The sequence below is a fragment of the Geotrypetes seraphini genome, chromosome 4 (assembly GCF_902459505.1).
Source record: "Geotrypetes seraphini chromosome 4, aGeoSer1.1, whole genome shotgun sequence".
Taxonomy (NCBI): domain Eukaryota; kingdom Metazoa; phylum Chordata; class Amphibia; order Gymnophiona; family Dermophiidae; genus Geotrypetes; species Geotrypetes seraphini.
Window position 1 is genome coordinate 283,399,929 of NC_047087.1, and position 19,766 is coordinate 283,419,694.

Consider the following 19,766-nt stretch of genomic DNA (forward strand, 5'->3'; position numbering starts at 1 on the left):
TTCTGATTGTGATAGAGAAAAAAAAGAGAGAGCAGCAAAGGTTGTTTTTTTGTGTGTTTTTTTTAGCAAGGCAGCATAAATTAAGAAGCCCCCTGTGCAACTACTGGATTCATCACATCTGCACAGCAACAGACACAGTGGTAAAAGAGAAAGCCACCAGAACCATTGGCCGGGGAGGGCAAACAGGGCAGCTGCCCTGGGCCCTATAGTTCCAGGGGGCCCCACAGTCCGGGCATCTCTTCCCCTCATTGATCCAGCTTCCTCCCTTACTCTCACAGCAGAGGGAGAGCTTCAGGGTAGCCATCAGCTGCTTGTGAGAGTGTCTGCCGCACCTGCACACCTCTGAAAGGAAAAGTTTGATCTTCAAAGGTGATCATGAAGGTAAGGGGAAGGGAGGGAGCTGGACCAACAAGGGGAAGAGATATCTGGACTGCAGATTCCTCTAGAGCTATTTCAAGTTAGCTCAGGGGATGAGAGAGAGAGGAAAACATGGATCACAGGTGGGGAAGGGACTAGAAGAAAAACAAATGAAAGGAGAGAAGATTCAACTCAAGCAGCCACGCGCGACTTGTGGAAAGCAAGCCACTGAGAGAGAAGAAAAATGAAATTTGCCACATAAGGTAAGGGGGAGGGAGGGAGCTCCAAGGCAAAGAAATAAAATCCGAACCTACCGGATCATACTACCCTATCCTTGCTTCCGATCCAGGCTGGCCCTGCACTGGAGTGCACCCAGGGTGGGTTCGGCTTGGTTCTACCGCTGTCCCGCCTTCACTTTGCCATCTAATTGCAAAAGCCACACTACACCGAAAAGGCAGGGATAGCGCAGCCCAGATCGGGATCACACAAGGAAGGAGCCGGGAGCACGTCACAGGGGGAATCAGCAATGGTTCAACAGACAGCTCTCTTTGCTCTAAAGATCTGGAGCATGCTGTCATTTCTCATAGCACAAAGTGAAGCTGGGCAGCAGCAAGAGGACAGCCTGTATAGGTGGATTGATGTTCGTCAAGCAAAAATCTTGATCGGTAACTTTTAGATCATTTCAATGAGATGTGGGAAAACCTTTTTTTAAAGTGTTTATTTGTTGAAATGTGCAGACCATGTACTACACATTGTGTATTCATGAATTTCTCTATGGCCCAATGTTTAAAGCGCACTGTGACTGGAAATTTAGTTTATTTTAAAGGTAGGATAACTACATAGAATGACCATAGTACACTGTAGTTGTATGGAATCCTTAGAGCCACTTAAGGGCAATCCTGTTATACGAGGTTTTGAATATTTTTGTATAGTGAATCATGCTAAGAAGAAAAAATTTAAAAAATTTAAATTGAATCATGTTGGGCAGACTGGTGGACCAATCGGGTCTTTATCTGCCATCATCTACTATGTTACTATGATATTTTCTATTTACTTTCATTTAATATATTGTTATACAGGTTTGGAAGAAGACATTCTGATTGTTTTGGAGGGAAAAATGGCTCGATTTACTCACAATTTTAGAAAAGCCCAACAGAGAATGCAGGAGGGAGGGGGCTGCTGACCACGCGTGTTCCCTCACAGTAGGAAGGAGGGCGTGAAAGGGAAAGACATGCTGGGCCAAGGGGATGAAGTTAGAGGGAGACAAATATTGACCCCACAGAGAAAGGGGAGAAGGACAGGCAGGTGAGCCAGATGCTGGAAGCGGGGGGAGAAAGAGGGAAAGGAGCTAGATGGGGTTGGAGAGGAGAGAGACACATTGGTATGGAAGAGGAGGATAGGGGAAATCTGGACATAGGAAGGTAACAGAAACAGAGGGGAAATTATGTGCAGGTGGGGCATAGGGACAGAGACATAAAGGGGATATACATGGGGATGGTATATGGGGAGGGGGGGGCAATGTCCAACACAGGAGGGAGATGGTTTGTGCAGATGGGATCATATGGTTTGCAGGGACAGGGCGAAGATGGAGGTAAATTTTTTTCCCTTTATCATTCTCTAGTCTACACCCAGGGCAGCCCCCCTCCCCCCCCCTCCTTGGTACATCACTGATAGCCGGTTTGATCTCTTCCAGAATCAATTTGTTAGTTCTGGTGATCCTTTTCCAGCAACAAACCTCAAATGAGTCAATCTTATGTTCAAATTACTCCTTTTTGGACAAAGTGAAGGCATCTGCTCAATATTGCTAAGCACCTATGTTGGAAAGTCGGGCTTAAGCTCATTGAAACGTCCACCATCCTTGTAATTATTCAGGCACTGAAACTGGGATGTTGAAGTCGAATAGCATCATTAGGTATCTGCACAAAACAGGAAGGCAACTAAATACAAACATGCCCTGATTCAGAGCTCCTATGGTCAAGGCCCTCGATGCACTTCCCTATTCACAGTTTGTTTTTCAACGCCGACGACGGCTTGGCACAGAATCAGACAGCCTTTGATGTACAACCTACGCAAGCGCTGCTCCCTAAGGGCAGGAATGCGCCCAACCCCCAGCACTTCAGCTGCACACACAGGCACCTCGGTGCCAACTACTCGGCATTGACGTCAGTGAGCCGGATCCTCAGCTGCCACGTGTACCTTGAGAGCGCTGACAGCGGCAGGCACCGCCCCGTCGCCTTCCGATTGGCCCGCCGAGCTCGGAGCCTTCTGTTTTGGAATGCGGGCGGGGCCACGGATTGGTGGTGTTTTCTCTGGGTTAAATTAAATCCAGACGGGCAGGTTGGCGCTGGCTGGGCTAAGAGGGTCCTGATGGAAGAGGAGCCACGGCGAAGCTCGCTGCACAGTGAGGTAGGCTGGAGAACATGCTTTTTTTTTTTTTTTGCATTTTCTGTGGTCCTGTATAGGAGATCTGCATCTGTAGCATCGACCTTTCTGCTTCGGGTTTCCCTATCTCGGTTAGCGCTAAAAATGGGGTGGGGCGAGATCTAGTAGAATTTTTTTTTTTTTTTTAATCTCATTCGTATAATTTTATACTGATCTATTCATTTAGCTACAGGGTGGAGAGAAGGTGATTTAGGAGCTCTTGGGAGGAATATGCGGTGCCCGTATCATAAGGAAAAAAAAGTTTCCTGAATACTGTTGACAGTAGTTATGCCATATTGTGCCCTTTATCTTACTTGTACATATGTAAACCACTTTGAAAGTGTGGAACCACACAAAAAAGTGGTATACAAGTCCCATTCCCTCCTTCTTAGCTGGTATGTGTTGCCGGGTTACCTAAAGCCTGCCCTTGTTTTGCCTGACCTGTTTGCATAGCATTTCTTGTCACTAGCTGGGAGGACTGATACAGTGAAATGCGCAAGGTTTGGGCCTTGTATACGGCGAGTGCAGCTTTAGCACACATGCAAAAAAAAAAAAAAAAAAAAAAAAGCGTTTGCGTGGAAGTCAAATCTTGCACAAAGTTTTGCATTAGACACCAACAGGCAGCATATTAAAATCAGACTACCGGTATTAGCTATAACGCACTGATGCAGAGAAGTGCACAGAAGATTTAAAAGCTGAACATTACAGCGTTGCTTTAGCTCCAAGACTGAGGAGAGGCATAGAAGGACAGCTGGGGGGGGGGGGGGGGTTTCCACATCAGCTGCGCTATAGGTACTGTATAAAATTGGGTTCTTAACATTTTTGCTAAATCTGTTAGGACACCTTAGTGTTCCTTTTTGTTGTGGCCTCCATGAAAAACATGGGTTTAACCCCCCCTGCCCCTCCCCCCCAGAAGAGCTGGACTGTTGAGAGCACCCATGATTCTGCACTAAGGACAGTTTGAAAAAAACAAAACAAAAGGAATTGACCCTAAAATATCCACAAAGAAGAAAATCCAGAGAAAAAAAACCAAAACAAAACTCTGTGGAGTGACCATGTTCCTAAATGGACTTTATTTGAAAGTTTCAAAGTTCCAAAGGTACACTGAAATCATCCACATAAAAATAAATTCATCCACATAAAAATAAATCATCCACATAAAAGCCTTAAAGGACCCCTGAAGAAGACTTTTTGTCGAAACGCGGACCGTGTTGGGTCCTGTATCCCTAGCGGACTAGGTCCTTTAAGGCTTTTATGTGGATGATTTTCTTTTTATGTGGATGAAATTATTATATGTGGATGATTTCAGTGTATCTTTGGAACTTTGACACTTTCAAATAAAGTCCATTTAGGAACATCGTGACTCCACAGAGTTTTTTTTGGTTTTCTAAGGACAGTTAGTGCAGCACACATCTGCAGAAGTGCTATTCTGTATATAAATATCGTAATTACAAAAAAATGTTATGTGCAGGTTAAACATTTCAGCCTCAGTACATGGTTTCCTGCTGAGACCTTTAGTGCAAAACCCTGAGCAGTCCGGTGTGCTCTCCCAGGTTAGAGTACAAGTTATGTGCAGGTCCCAGTTGCATAAATTAACGGCACCAGTGTGCAAAAATTTGGCATTACACTTGCATTAGGAAGCTGTGTGCTAAGCCATAGGCACAGGGCTTCAATGCTAATTTACTGCAGCAGCCCCTCGATAAGATTCCACTTATAAGTCTGGCCAGATGAGGTAGACAGTTTTGTTGGTTTTTTTTTTTTTTATTGGGCAGAAAAATATACCCCCCTCCCCTTTTACAAAATCGCACAAGATGTTTTTAGCACTGGCCAACGCTCTGAATGGTCGGTACTGCTCTGACAGTCATAAAGCATTCAGCGCGCCAGCCAGCGCTCAAAACCTCCGGCGTGGTTTTGTAAATGGGGCGGGGGGGGGGTAGTTTATAATCTGTGGAAAATAAAATATAGAGGGTCATGAAGTTGGACCACACACGTTAGGTAAGGCATCAAATTTTAAAGGGTTTGCAGCCCCAAAACTTGTTTTTCCAATGTTCAGTGTACCTAGGCTCTGGAAATGAAAGCAAAGTAGTTTGCCTTATTTTTTCAATCATGAACGTGCAGACATTATTTTCCAATAGTGTGCAATCTTCATGAAGATCGACTGTAACAATGTTGTGAAGCGTGGGCACCGCTTTCAACACATTAATCCACATCCATATGTTTTGGGGGGTTTTTTAATGTCACACGTATGTGCACGATTGGCTGTGGGTTGAATGTGATTTAGCCAAGACACAGGCATCAGTCTCACCGGCCCCTGAGGTAGACAGGAAAAGTTCGCTTAAAGAGTTTCTTCATCCACGAGGTCCGTGAGGTCCGCGTTTTACCCAGGGAAAAGCATTAGGATCCGTCAGCGACTGAAATGGCATAGAGGTCTGTCAGAGCCAGAGACTAAGGATTTTTAAGGATGTGCAGTTCAGATCCGTGAGGTCCGCGAGGTCAGATGCACTGCAGACCTTTGCACATATATTTTAACCCCCCCCCCCCCAAACCCAGCTATTTGCCATCGAGTGTCATATCGCAGGGGCTCTTGGAATCAGCGCGGAGGGAGAGATCTGGAGGAAGGGATGATCGGGCTAATTAGCAAAAGCCAAGGTGCGCCTCCTCCCTCCTTAGCCATTAGGGAAGGCTGAGCCGGGGGCCTGAGCTGAGCGTGCAGGGAAAGCGGTGGAATAAGCTAAAAGGCGGACTTGTCAATGCACGGACCTCAGATTTTTAAGGACGTGCGGTTTTAGATCCGCAAGGTCCTTTTTTTTTACCCCTTCCCCTATAAGAGCTAGATCGGAGACTGCGGTTAGGATTAACTGCTACTGTCAGAGACAGGATTTTGGATTTGATGGCCTTTGTCCTGACCCAACATGTTGAATTCATATATTCGCTCCATGTCAGTATCTCATTTTTCTTTCTCACTAACTGCTGCAAGACCTGTAGGCTCAGGCCAGATCCAGAAGTTGAGCTTGAATTAAAAAAAAAATAAAAAATCAGTTAAACTTCCTTTAAACATGATTGATTGACTGCAGCGGTCTCTCTCTATCCAGTCAGTCTTGTCCCAGTAGTTCAAATGTGTAATGGTGGCAAATTGTACAATTGATTGAGAGCCCCCGAATCTTCAGAGTGAAGTCCAAAACAGGAATAAGGGGACAGGGGAGAGCAAAGAAATGTAGATCTAGAAGTAGTTCCAAAATTGTGATTTGAACGTTTGTTGTAGTTACAATGTGAAATAGTCATCACTGTGTACAGGAATAAGAGGAAGTATCCTGCAGTAGGGTGTGTCACTATTGGTGTGCTGTTAATTCAGTATAATTTTATTTAATTTTCTATGCTGTTCTCTCAGGGGAGCTCAGAATGGTTTACATGAATTTATTCAGGTACTCAAGCATTTTTCCCTGGTGGGCTCACAATCTATCTAATGTACCCAGGGCAATGGGGGGGATTAAGTGATTTGCCCAGAGTCACAAGGAGCAGTGTGGGTTTGAACCCACAACCACAGGGTGCTGCGGCTGTAGCTTTAACCACTGCGCCACTCTAGAAATCAAAATGTAGCAAAAGTAGGACAAGTACAGGACAATCAAGCCATTGTGACATCATTGATGAGGTTGGCTCTTAGGCATTGGTGGAATGAGGCATTATGATGCCACAATACCTGCTCTGGTTATCAGAGGCTGAAACTTTTCACACTATTTATTAATTCAATTTTCTCCCAAGGAAGCTTAGAATGGTTTGCATGAATTTATTCAGGTACTCAAGCATTTTACTCTGTCTATCCTGGTGGGCTCACAATCTATCAAATGCACCTGTGGCAATGGGGGGGGGGGATTAAGTGACTTGCCCAGGGTCAAAAGAAGCAGTGTGGGTTTGAACTAGAGAATGAGACAGGGACAAATTTTTCCCCGTCCCCACAGGAAGTCATTATTCTGTCCCATCCTGATGAGTCTTTTCCTGTCCCTGCCCCTGCCCCATTCCTGCAAGCTCCGTCCTCATCTGCACAAGCCTCAAACACTTTAAAATCATAGGTAGCAACATTCTAGAGCCTCAGATTGTGATGTCATAATGCCTCATTCCACCAATGCCTAAGCTCCGTCCTCATCTGCACAAGCCTCAAACACTTATCATAAGTAGCAACATTCTAGAGCTCAGATTGTGATGTCATAATGCCTCATTCCACCAATGTCTAAGCTCCGTCCTCATCTGCACAAGCCTCAAACACTTATCATAAGTAGCAACATTCTAGAGCTCAGATTGTGATGTCATAATGCCTCATTCCACCAATGCCTAAGCTCCGTCCTCATCTGCACAAGCCTCAAACCCTTTAAAATCATAAGTGTCCAAGGCTTGTGCAGTTAAGGCAGAATTTACAGGAATGGGAGGGACAGTGACAAAACTTGCATGGATGAGACAGGGAAATTGAGTTCCTGCAGACATGGGGACAAATTTGTCCTTGTGTCATTCTCTAGTTTGAACCCACAACCTCACACTCTCCCCTAAGTTGTTTACATCAAGCTATACCAATTTAGAGAAAACCTTCAACCTTGCCAAGCATCAATGCAATAACCGCTATGGATGCCCCTGTGTGAACCATTGGCTACCTGATTGGAGACAGAGCACAGTTATCCATAGGGTTGATGCTAAGTCAAGGCACTTAACAACAACGTATCTGTTGTGCGTCACCTTGCGTAAATCTCTCTGCCTAAAGGCAATTAATAAATCCCCTAACACAGCAGTGTGGTTTCTTGATTTATATTGAAGCTGGACTTTTGGTAAATCTCCTCATTTTCAGTTGACCGAGTGAATTTATCTGGCCTTAGGCAAGTGTTAAGTCTGAAGCAGTGCTCCCTTCCAAAGGGGAGATGACACAGCTATACGATGGGAGGGCTGGTAATGGGTGAAAGTACCCTAGAAAAGGACTTGGGGGTAATAGTGGATAAGACAATGAAGCCGTCAGAACAGTGCGCAGCGGCCTCTAAGAAGGCGAATAGAATGCTAGGTATTATCAAGAAAGGTATTACAACCAGTTGAATTAAGTTTTCCTGCCGTTGTATCGGGCGATGGTGCGCCCGCATCTGGAGTACTGCGTCCAATGTTGGTCGCCGTACTTTAAGAAGGATATGGCGATACTCGAGAGGGTCCAGAAAAGAGCGACACGATTGATAAAAGGTATGGAAAACCTTTCATATGCTGAAAGATTGGAGAAACTGGGGCTCTTTTCTCTGGAGAAGCGGAGACTTAGAGGGGACATGATAAAGACTTATAAGATCATGAAGGGCATAGAGAAAGTGTAGAGGGACAGATTCTTCAAACTTTCGAAAACTAAAAGAAAGAGAGGGCATTCGGAAAAATTAAGAGGGGACAGATTCAGAACCAATGCTAGGAAGTTCTTCATCACCCAAAGGATGGTGGACACCTGGAATGCGCTTCCAGAGGGCATGATAGGACAGAGTACGGTATTGGGGTTCAAGAAGGGATTAGATGATTTCCTGAAGGAAAAGGGGATAGAAGGGTATAGATAGAGGATTACTATACGGGTTCTGGACCTGATGTGCCGTCGCGTGAGCAGACTGCTGGGCATGATAGACCTCTGGTCTGACCCAGCAGAGGCACTGCTTATGTTCTTATGTACCTCTGTTCTGCACTCTTCGCATGGCTGTGTGGACTCTTCGCATTCGCTGTAACACGCAGATAGATGTTCGTGAGAAAGAAAGTGTGCCCATGGGTTTCTGTGACACAGGCTAGCCCTTGAGGAGATCTAAGGATGGCAATGTTAACATCCGGTCTCTATGCTCCTCAGCACCGTGGTTTTCTGTGTTATCCAGGGTATAGGGGGTATAGGCAGGCAGTGTCATAGGGAGCTGCAGTATGCTATATGTGAAGGAAGTGATTCTGCGAGATACAGAACAAGGCATTCTGTGCAGCATATAGGAGACTTTTTTTTGCTATGGAGTCGATGCACCAAACCCAGACTCCTCTGTTTTTCTACTACACTTCTCCCTCCATAGTTGCTGTAATAGGAGATTAACAGACCTGCAAATTACTTTTTCACATGTTATTCGCCGTTTTCTATTAAAAACCATCGTGAATATGGTGAAACCGCGAAGAACACGGCGGGAGACCTGGCCTATTCCTGAAGGTGAGGCAAAACACGGTGAAGAAAGTGCTGGGAATTGGCGATTTTCTCAGTAAACGCTTGGAATCGGCGATTTCTCTATGCAAGCTGACGTCATTTGGCGGGAGGAGCCAGCAAGCTAAAAAAAAACCCACGCGAATAATCGAAACCGTGGTTGCTGAAACCACGAATACGGAGGGAGAAGTGTGCAAATTATTTATATGAAGTGTAAACAAAGAATCTGAGCCAAAAATATACGTATACAATGAAATTGCATCCTGTAAACTGTATATTATGAATGTTACCTGTAACCTATTCTGAGCTCTTTGAGCAGGGCGGGATAGAAAACGAAATAAGTGTACCATTTATTATTGATTTTATTTTTAGTATTTATACACCACATATAACCTAAGTGGTTTATATTCAGGTACTCAAATATTTCTCCCTATCTGTCCTGGTGGACTCACAATCTGAGTAACGTACCTGGGGGCAGTGGAGTGTTAAGTGACTTGCCCAGGGTCACAAGACTGCAGCCCTAACCACTAGGCCACTCCTCCACTCCTGTTTTATATTTTGAAGCTGGCGTTGGAGTCGGTTCCTGTTTGCCAATACCGACTGCAACTCCACCCAAAATTCTTTCGACTCTTGACAACATAGCAGTGGAATGAGAAAACAGGGTTCAAATTTTGCTCCTGCCGCCGATACTCCCCTCAACTTTCCACTATTCATTTCACCCCTCCCGATACAGACTTGCATCGAAAATCCTCTGACCAGAGAAAGAGCTGCTGTTCCTGACTGCATCAGATTCAGGAAGGGCAAATTATAAATTCAAATCCCACTTCCTGAACTCGCCTAACAATCTGGGTCACCTCTTCGTACCAGAAATGAGCACAGTATTTTGTTTGGTGCATTAGTCCACTTGGAATATTTAGAAATAAGGGTCATCCCTTTTAATTAAACTGTAGTTTAAAGGGTGTATCAGAACAGTACAATATTACATTGGAAATGAAGATAGGCACAAACTAATACACAAAAGAACTTGAGAGACATTGACTTTCTTCTCATCCATTAAAGATGAGCTTCTTGGAACTACTGTCTGTCACTCCTGCCAAGCCCCGCCCACTCCTCACTTCCCTTTACTGATATCTAAGTGTGATGTAACTTTGCACCTTCCTGGCCTACACACACAGCTGCATCTACATACTGCTTAAACCCAGTGTAACTGCACTGTTTCTTCACTGACCTGATAAAGGAAGCATACAGTAGCTCTTGAAAGCTAGTCACTGAAGCATTGAGTTACAACTTGTTTGACCTTTGGTTCTACATCAAGTGCACCAGAAATTAGAGTCTCCTTTATTCTTTTCCCTCTGCTGAATCCCCTGGAGTATGGTTCTCCCTCCTTTACGTAACTGGACCAATGCAGTGACAAACAAGGGTGGTACCAAACAAATTATAGCTTGTTGCCCTCACCTCAGAACTGGGAAAACTGTGGCCTGCGAGAAGTTTCCATCCAGCTCGCAGCGGCAAGATGGCTCCTGGCCCACTTAACAAGAGACGCTTGGTGGCCTCCACTATTTAGACTTGGGCCCCCACTGTGGCCCTGAGGCCCAAAAACATGTCCATCTTGCATTCCCTTGTGGCAGCATCTTGGCAGAAGTAGTGCCATGCAGGGCTCAGATAGAGAGGGCACCAAAAAGGCTCAATTGACGGTAGCAAAGCAGGTAAGATAGGGGGCGCCAGGGACAAGTCACACAGGGCACAACTGCGATACGCCTTGGGTAGGAGCATGCTCAGTGTGTTTCCCTTATCTACAAAGGGATAGAGAGTCCTACATATTGTACTCTAGGTAGTGATGATAATACATGTTTTGGGGTGAGAGTTGATCTAAAAGCTAGGCAAAAGAGTGTTTTGTAATTTTCCAGACTCAGGCAAGACCTCTGAGATGCCCTTTTTTTTAACATATGGTTGTTTTTGAGTCTTGAATCTGAGGGTTCTCTTTATCTGGGTTTGACGTAGATAAGACCCTACCAAGCAATTTTTGCAGAGCACAATATGGCCTCCCACCTGCAGCCATGGCTCCTTCAAGAGAGCTGACAGAAGTTTTGCCCCTTAGGGACTGGATGGAACAATGTGGTCAGCTTGGCTCCACTGGAAACTCAAGATGGGGTGGGGCTGGCAGAGGAAAGTTTAATATTTTCTGGCACTGGCTTTGTTCCAATCAGTTGCCCTGATTTAAAGGAACTATACTCCCTGACTGTTTCCATAGCAAAGCTCTGTTAAGAGGAAGTTAGTGAACATAAACTGACTGGATGAATCATTAAAAAAAAAAAAAAAAAGTGAATGTCTGGGAAAAAAGAAACTAAAGTGATCCAAAATATTGAGAATGACTTTTTTTCATGCGATGATTCCAATAAGCAGTCTGAAAAGGTTACATGTTTGAACTTCTGTAACACTTTTATGTTTTCATATTTAAAAAAAAAAAAAAGATGGGGTTTGGACTGTTGTAATTACAAATCGTTTGCTCTAACAGAATTCTTTAAAACCCCATTTTTTTTGTTTCTGGAGAGTATAGTCATCTTTTCCTAAACATTGTCTATTTATTTAAAAATGTCTTATATTCAGCAAATCTACAAATCTAAGCGGTTTACAACATACATACATACATACATACATAGGACTAGGAGAAACACTGACAGCATGGGTAAAAGACTGGCTTAGCGGCAGGATACAAAGGGTGATGGTAGATGGTATTCTCTCAAAAACGTCAAAAGTGACCAGCGGAGTGCCACAGGGCTCGGGCCTGATGCTTTTTAACATCTTTATAAGAGATCTGACTCAGGGACTTCGAGGCAAAATTACATTATTTGCCGATGATGCTAAACTATGCAACGTTGTGGCCAGGGCAACAGAACCTGACAGCGCAACCAGGCCCAACACTAAGGAGCAGGATCTAATTTTACTGGAACAATGGTCCAGTACTTGGCAACTAAACTTTAATGCCAAGAAATGTAAAGTAATGCATCTAGGAAGCGGAAATCCATGCAGAACATACACCTTGAACGGTGAAAACTTAACAAGAGCTACTGCAGAAAGGGACTTGGGAGTACTCATCCGAGAAGACATGAAAGCTGCAAATCAGGTGGAGAAAGCTTCAGCAAAGGCCAGACAAATGCTGGGAAGGAGCTTTATCAGCCGAAAGCCTGAAGTCATACTGCCATTGTACAGATCCATGGTGAGACCGCATCTGGAGTACTGTGTCCAGTTCTGGAGGCCGCATTATCAAAAGGATGTGAAGAGGATGGAGTCAATTCAGAGAATGACCACTAGGATGGTCTCGGCACTTAAGGATCTCCCATATGAAGAATGTCTGACTAGACTGCGCTCATATTCTCTCGAAGAGCGCAGAAAAAGAGGGGACATGATAGAAACATTCAAATACATCACGGACCGCATTAAAGTGGAGGAAGAAATCATTTTTCTTAAGGGTCCCACAGTGACAAGAGGGCATCCGCTAAAACTTAAAGGGGGAAGATTTCATGGAGACACCAGGAAATACTACTTCTCCGAAAGGGTGATTGATCGATTGAATGATCTACCACGCCAGGTGGTCGAGGCCAGTAGCGTGCTCGACTTCAAGAGACGATGGGACAAACAAGTGGGGTCGCTACAGAGTTATGCTTGTAAGATAGATTCTCATGGGAGTGGGGACTCTTGAGTGGGTAGACTTGTTGAGGGAGGTTGAACTTGATGAGGGAGGGTTCTTGAGTGGGCAGACTTGTTGGGCCGCCAGCCCTTTTCTGTCGTCATACTCTATGTTTCTATAGAATAGATATAACATTAAACCATATTAATCTTCAAAACATGTGGAGGGGCATAATTTAAAAAAAAAAAAGTCTACCATATTTTTCACTCTATAAGACGCACCTGACCATAAAACACCCCCACCTGTAGAGGAGAAAAAAACAAGAAAAAAAAAATTCTGAACCAAATGGTGTGACCTGTATCCTGTCCCCCCTCTGGTGGTCTAATGGTAGGCTGGGCAGGGTAAAGGGCATGTCTAGTGGTGGGCAAGTCAAATGGCAGCCAGCTAGCCAACCCCAAGCCAGCCAGCCCCCGGACAGCTAGTCAGCCCCAAGGTAACCCCCTCCTGTACCTTTTTTTTTTTTTTTTTTTGCATCCCAGCACACTTTCCGCCTCGGTTCCCCTGCTCTCTTCCGGCAGTATCACAGCAGTGCATGAGGCAGGCGCGTGCTTTTTGCGTGCCTGCCTGGTCCCGCACTGCACTCCGAATGGCTGAAATTTCCATAAAGTGTGGAAAGCCTTGCAAACTACCATGTCGACTTGTTTCTGCATAGTCAAATTCTGATCCAAGGTAACTCCCAATATTTTGACTGAAGAACAAACAGGATATTGCACAGTCTTGATTGTGATAGTATCCTCATAATAAATTCCTACGGGGCAAAGCAAAAAATAATTTTGTTTTATCTGAATTCAGAAAATTTCTGAAAACAGAAGAACAGACAGGGCCAGTCTATTAGAACAAGCATTAAAGCTCCAGAGGCCGATGCAGAAAGCTAGAGCTAGAACCACGCCTGGATATCCGCTTGTACCATGAGCGTGATCCCATGGCTTGCAGCAAGTTAGGTGTGTGAAAATCAGGGGGAGCCTGTGGCATGCAAGAACGCCAAGATTTTTCGGTAGGCATAGCTGGTAAGGAGTGGCCTAGTCCTGGAGCTGCTGTCTCAGCACCCTGAGGTTGTGGAATCAAATCCCAGCACTGCTCCTTGTGACCCAGAGCGTAGGGTTGACAGATTTTACGATTGTAAAATCCGGACACCCTAGACCTGCCCCCAGACCCACCCGTCTCCATCCCAGTCCTGCCCTAGCTCCGGATTTGGTTGGGCAGGAAGCAATCCGTGCATGCACAGATGCCATGCGATGTCACACGCATTCTCACGTGCCATCCATGCAAGTGCGGATTGCCTCCTGCCCAACGCGATTGAGAGGAGGCTTTTCAAAACCCAGACAAAGTGCTGGGTTTTGAAAAGCCGTCCGGACTCCCAAACATGTCCTCAAAAGAAGGACCATGTCCGGGGAAATCCAGACATCTGGTAACCCTACCTGGGCTTCACTTAATCCTCCACTTCCCCAGGTACAAAATAAGTACCTGTATATATGTACAAAAAGGTGGTATACAAGTCCATTCCCTAAATTCCTTCTCGTGCACGTCTGCTGACACTATTTTTGTTCCAACATCAGCACCCGTTCTGTGCCTTGCACAGAAAAGTTTTGAGAAGCTGATATTTATGTGCAGAACAGGCCTGATGTGTGCTGACACTTTTGTTTTTATTCCAACACATGCACAAACTCTGACCCCTTCCATCAGTCTTTAAACTTGAAGGCACTTTTCTTTGCCGAGGACGACAAAACTTGGCATTACATTTTCTCTTCTGTCCAGGACCCGATGAAAAATTTCTCGCAATGTACATGTGGCAGAAGCCACTGTTTCCTTCTGTTCATTGCCTAGAACAGGGGTAGGTAATTCCGGTCCACAAGAGCCACAGGCAGGTCAGGTTTTCAGGATATCCACAATGAATATGTACGAGACGGATTTGCATGCACTGCCCTCCTTGAGATGCAAATCTATCTCATGCATATTTATTGTGAAGATCCTGAAAACCTGACCTGCCTGTGGCTCTCAAGGATCGGAATTGCCTACTCCTGGCCTATAATACCTCCGTACCATGTTTTCCATTTAATTTAACACCCATATTCAATCTCTCTCTGCATTGATCTGCCATTAACATTAACTGCACAGAGAATCTATGATTCTACCTCTTCTTCTCTTTCCTATCAATCATTGTAATTCAATCTTTCTAATATTTTTGTTTCTCCCTATCTCTTTAAAGCTCTTAATGTTATTATTAATTACTATGTAAACCGCATTGATGCTATGTGTAATGTGGTATATCAAAAATAAATTGAACTTCAATGCACATGGTTAGGCCTTCTGTAGCAACCTCCCAATGTGGTACTGTCGATGAGAATAAAACCTTTTAAGGGGAGCACTGAAAAGCTTTATTGCCCTCTTAAATCTACCAGGTTTATGACCCCCCCCCCCCCCCTTGAATAGCCTTGTTTGACTGATAAGAAAAGTATTAGAGCCCAGGATTGCTTTGGTTCCAAGATTGGGTTCAGTCTAGATTCTAGAACATGAATTCCTAACCCTCTGTTTTCCCATTCCTACAGGGTTTTATCCAGCTGTGGTCATTGTCCTCTTCTTTAAAGCCCATGGGAACTCCAGCATCTGTGGCTTGCGAGTCTCCGCCAGTATGGCAAGGACCAGAGCCACGAGCCAGGAAAAAGGCTTCTGCCAACATATTCCAGGACATTAACCTAGTGCAGCTGCAGGACCTGTTCAAGACAAGCGGGGACAAGAGGGCAAAGGAGCGAGCCCAGATCGTCCGGGACTGTGCCGGTGACAACTGCCTAGCGGAAGCCTTGATGCAGTTACAGAGGACAAGGAGGAGGAGGAGTCGGCGGATACTTCATCAGCACACCGTCAGAGCAGGGGGCAACAGCATTGGGGTCCTCTCCGTTCATCACTTCAGCCAGCTGTGGTAAGTCTGCACTGCAAAGCAGCACCTCCTGGGAAGACGGGTTTCCATATACATAGAAATGGAGAACAGTGAAAGCAGATAAATACCATTTGGTCAATCCAGTCTGCCCATCCATGCAAACTACAATCCATTTCTCTCCCTTAGAGATCCTATATAGAGAAGGGCATGGGGACAATTTTTTTCCCCATCCCGGCCCAGTAAGTTCTTTTCTTGCAAGCTCCGTCCTCATCTGCACAAGCCTCAAATACTTTAAATCATAAGTATTCGAGACTTGTGCGGTTAAGGCAGAGCTTACAGGAAAGGGGCAGGGCCAGGGACAGCGCAAAACTCACGGGGACGGGGAAATTGAGTTTCTGTGGAGACAGGGACAAATTTGTCCCCGTGTCATTCTCTAATCCTATGTACTTGGCCCAAGCTTGCTTGAATTCTTTAGTCTTCACCTCTACTAGGAGGCTGTTCTACACTAGAGAATGACACAGGGAAAAAATTTGTCACCACCACGTTCCTGCGACCACCATTCCTGTCCCCGCCCTGTCACCGCAACCACTGTTCCCGCCATGTCCCCGCGATTACTGTCCACTCCCTCCTTCCTAGTGTGAGGGAACATGCGTGATCACGGATCGTGTGGTCCAGAAGCCCCCTCCCGCCCGATCGCTGCGTCCTGCCATCTCCCTCCCTCCACCTCACCTTAGGTGCCTGCCGAGTCTGACTTTAATTCTTCTCCTAGCCGCATGCTTTTGATAAGCCACGCGCATGGCTGCTTGAGCTGTTGAACCTTCTCCTCTGACCCAACTTCCTGTTTCCAGTTGCGTCAGAGGAGGAGATTCAACAATTCAAGCAGCCGCGCGCGTGCGGCTGGGAGAAGAATTAAAGTCAGACTCGGCAGGCACCTAAGGTGAGGTGGAGGGAGATGGCAGGACGTGGGATGCAGCGATCGGGTGGGGATGTTGGACGGCATGATCCGTTCTGGCTTCACTGCAGAGACAAGACCATTCACCGCTCCATGGGGCGGTGAATGGCCTTGTCCCCGTCCCCGCAGTGACCACTAATTTTTCTCCCCCCATGTCATTCTCTATTCTACAAATTCACTGCCCTTTCTGTGAAGAAATAAACTCCAGGGTAACCTGTGGCAGTGTCCCCTTCATCCTATGTCCTCTCATCGAACTAGTGAATGACAGCTGAAGCAGCTGCCTTTCCACAGGTCAGAATGAACAATGACCGAGAAGGTTACAGTGAAAGCAGTGACGGGAGGCTAGGGGGCAGAGGTCAACTGAAATCGCTTTTTTCAGCTTCAGACAAAACTGAAAACTAAAGTTTTGTTGTGTAAATATGAACCAATAAGACCCACTGGAGATTGTCAGAACTTACCACCCTCTAGTCCTAAGCTAGTCATTTTCAAAAGGACTTCCCAACAAGTCTGGCACGTTTTGGTTCCCAATAGTATCCAAGCCAGAATCTATATAACTTTCCTTCTTTTTACAAAACTGCAATAGCGGTTTTTAGCGCAGGCAGGCACGCTGAATGCTCTGTGCTGCTCCCGACGCTCATAGGAACTCCATGAGTGTCAGGAGCAGCGTCAAGCATTCATCGCGTCAGCCAGCATTAAAAACGGCTATCGCGGTTTTGTAAAAGGGAGAGGGGTTGTATGTAAATAATGAAAGATCATATTTTATCCGAAACTAACAACCACAGTGCTTTGACAGAGGCCAACTTTGTACCACATTTGGAGTGATGGCTGATGTCATATTTTCACAGGTTAATTCCTAAGAAGCTTATTAGCCCAGATTCACAAACTTAAATTCCCGCTAAACTTTTGTAGCAAAAGCACTCTTGACACTATATAAACTACAATGCAAGATCATAACTGCATTACTTGCAAGCACATTACTAAAAAAAAAAAAAATGCTATCCCTCCCCCCAGTCATTCCTGTCCACGTCAGCTCTTCTTTCAAAATTGCTGTTATGACCTCTTGCAGCAGTCTCGCAAGATTTCCACTGGAGATCATGGCAGCCATTTTGAGAGCAGACACAGCATTGGCAGGAGCGACTGGGGATTGCTTATGCCTTGCCCTGACTACACCCCTAGTCTGCTAGGATTTGTAAAATAGACAAGGGATGCACCTACAGGTGAACAGGGGGAAAAGACAACTCCTGTTCGGAGGGGAGGGGGAAGGAAGACAAGCAGGACAAAGCACAAGTTTTCGGCTTCCATCAAAAAACATACGGTCAGTTTCGACTGAAATAATGGCAATAGCCTTTTGTTCGAGGCCAAGGCCAAAACCAAAACTGGGCATAAAAAGAATTCTGGACCAGTTTGAGCACTGTAACCGAACCTGAAATTCAGTTGACCTCTAGCTGAGGAGGACCAGACAGGGATGGCTCCACTATCCTTACAAATTTTCCTGTGTACACAGGTCATTGCCACTAGGGTGGCCAGATTTTCCAATTGGAAAATCCGGGACCCCCCCCCTAGACTCGCCCCCCAGGCCCACCCAGTTCTGCCCATCCCCGCCCCAGTCCGCACAAGCCCCATCCCCCACTGCCTGCTCTTGTCCGCTGCTCCCCGCTGCCCGCTCATGTCTGCAAATCACGACAGACAGGGAGGAAGTGCGCGGATGTCACACGATATATACGTGGACTTCTCCCTGCCCAACACAATTTGAGGAGGCTTTTCCAAAACCCAGACTAAGTGACGGGTCTTGAAAAGCTGTCCGGCCCCCCTGACATGTCCAGGGAAATCTGGACATCTGATAACCCTAATTGCCACCTAAATAAGTAGGTAAATAAGCGTGCTTCAGATTGGAAAGTTTTTTGCTCCCTAAAACCAGGTGTAAACTGTAGATTTGAGTTTGTTTGGTGTTTTTTTTTTTTTACCTATCCAAAAATCTAAGCTTTTACGTCACTTCTTACTTTTTCACTAATTTAAGTACGTGAATAGTTCACTCACTTTCTGCCACATATTTTGTCCCACTGTAGCATAGAAGACGGCGCAGAAGAGCATGCGACATCAACCAGCACACATGGTCGAGATAAACAGTCTGGCGCTGTGCAGAGAGCAGCCACTGCAGACAGAGCGGTAAGGAGCAAGCGGCGAAATGGCCTCCAAGATCCCTCAGCCTACCTGCATCAGATCAGGCACTGAGCCGGGACATTAACAGGCGATCGGCTACAGCTCCTTTCCATCCCAGAGCACTGGGCTGCTTCCCCCACACGCTCTCTCTCTCTTGGCTGTGGAAAATGTGTGCGTGTGTGTGTGTGATGGAAATTATGGAAAGATATTATCATACGCTTACTCATTGAGCTCAGGGCTAGTACAGCAGGATAACCCTGCTCATACTTGTTTGACGTTAAGCTGCCGTTAAGCTCTTGCCTCCATTATTGTGCCAGGGGGCCCTAAGGTAGAAGCAGTTTCCTTTGTAAGTGGAAGAACAGAGTGTTTGAAGGACAAACAGAGGACTGGGCCTGCAAACATCGACTTTCCGTGTGCCTTTTATGGACAAAGATGGTGATTGACATCTTCAATTCTCCGCCCTCCCTGCAAAATGCAGAGGCAAAAGCAGGATGGGTCAGTTCAAAGGGACAAGGACAAGAAATCTCTGACACGAGCTAGCATTTGCATGCTCACCAGATCTAAACACTAAAAGGGTTGCATTTTAGTTCCTGTGTAATCAATATTTGCATACCTCCATTAGACAAATAACTACTTTACACCGATCTGGGGCTCTTGTACTTACTGTAATGGAACACAGCGAATGTTTAAAGGATAACAGAGAAACTCCATATTGTTCTTGCAGGGTCAAAGGAGAAATGGTTTCAGCTTTTATGTTAAAAATCATAAACTCTGGCATTTACTGTAAAATTGTTCCTACAGAATACACATTTCATACCTTTTATGGTACTCTGTATTGTTTGAATAAACAGTGCTATAATAACATTGTGTTAGCTTTGACTTCATGATTAAGAACTTCTTCAGAGGGGGGGGGGGACAAGGGAGCCTCGAGTTGTGTTGGTTGGCCAGCACGGCTGTTCTTATATTGCCCCCTGGTGTTTGACTCAACTACAAGCTACACATATGGGACCTTGTTCACCCTCACGGCTTTTCTGTGATGATGTTTCGGTCTGTTCAAGAGATGGAAGAGTTTGGGAAGGGGGGGGGGGTGCGGCAAATCAAGAGAGGAGAAAATTGACATGGTACTAGTGGTGTAGTACCAGGG

General features: G+C 45.5%; 1 protein-coding gene across 1 annotated transcript; it reads left to right on the forward strand.

The window, feature by feature from the left end:
- Window positions 1-2,620: 2,620 nt before the first annotated feature.
- Window positions 2,621-19,484, forward strand: AVPI1 (arginine vasopressin induced 1). The gene is made up of 3 exons (XM_033942099.1): window positions 2,621-2,763; window positions 15,182-15,552; window positions 18,529-19,484. The coding sequence occupies exons 1-3, from the start codon at window positions 2,725-2,727 to the stop codon at window positions 18,692-18,694; spliced, it is 576 nt and encodes a 191-aa protein (XP_033797990.1). The 5' UTR covers window positions 2,621-2,724; the 3' UTR covers window positions 18,695-19,484.
- The last annotated feature ends 282 nt before the right edge of the window (window positions 19,485-19,766 follow it).

Coding starts and splice junctions, on each gene's coding strand:
- AVPI1 (XM_033942099.1), top strand. CDS start 2,725: ATGGAAGAGGAGCCACGGCGAAGCTCGCTGCACAGTGAG. Junction 2,764..15,181: donor GAAGCTCGCTGCACAGTGAG/GTAGGCTGGAGA, acceptor CCATTCCTACAG/GGTTTTATCCAGCTGTGGTC. Junction 15,553..18,528: donor CATCACTTCAGCCAGCTGTG/GTAAGTCTGCAC, acceptor GTCCCACTGTAG/CATAGAAGACGGCGCAGAAG.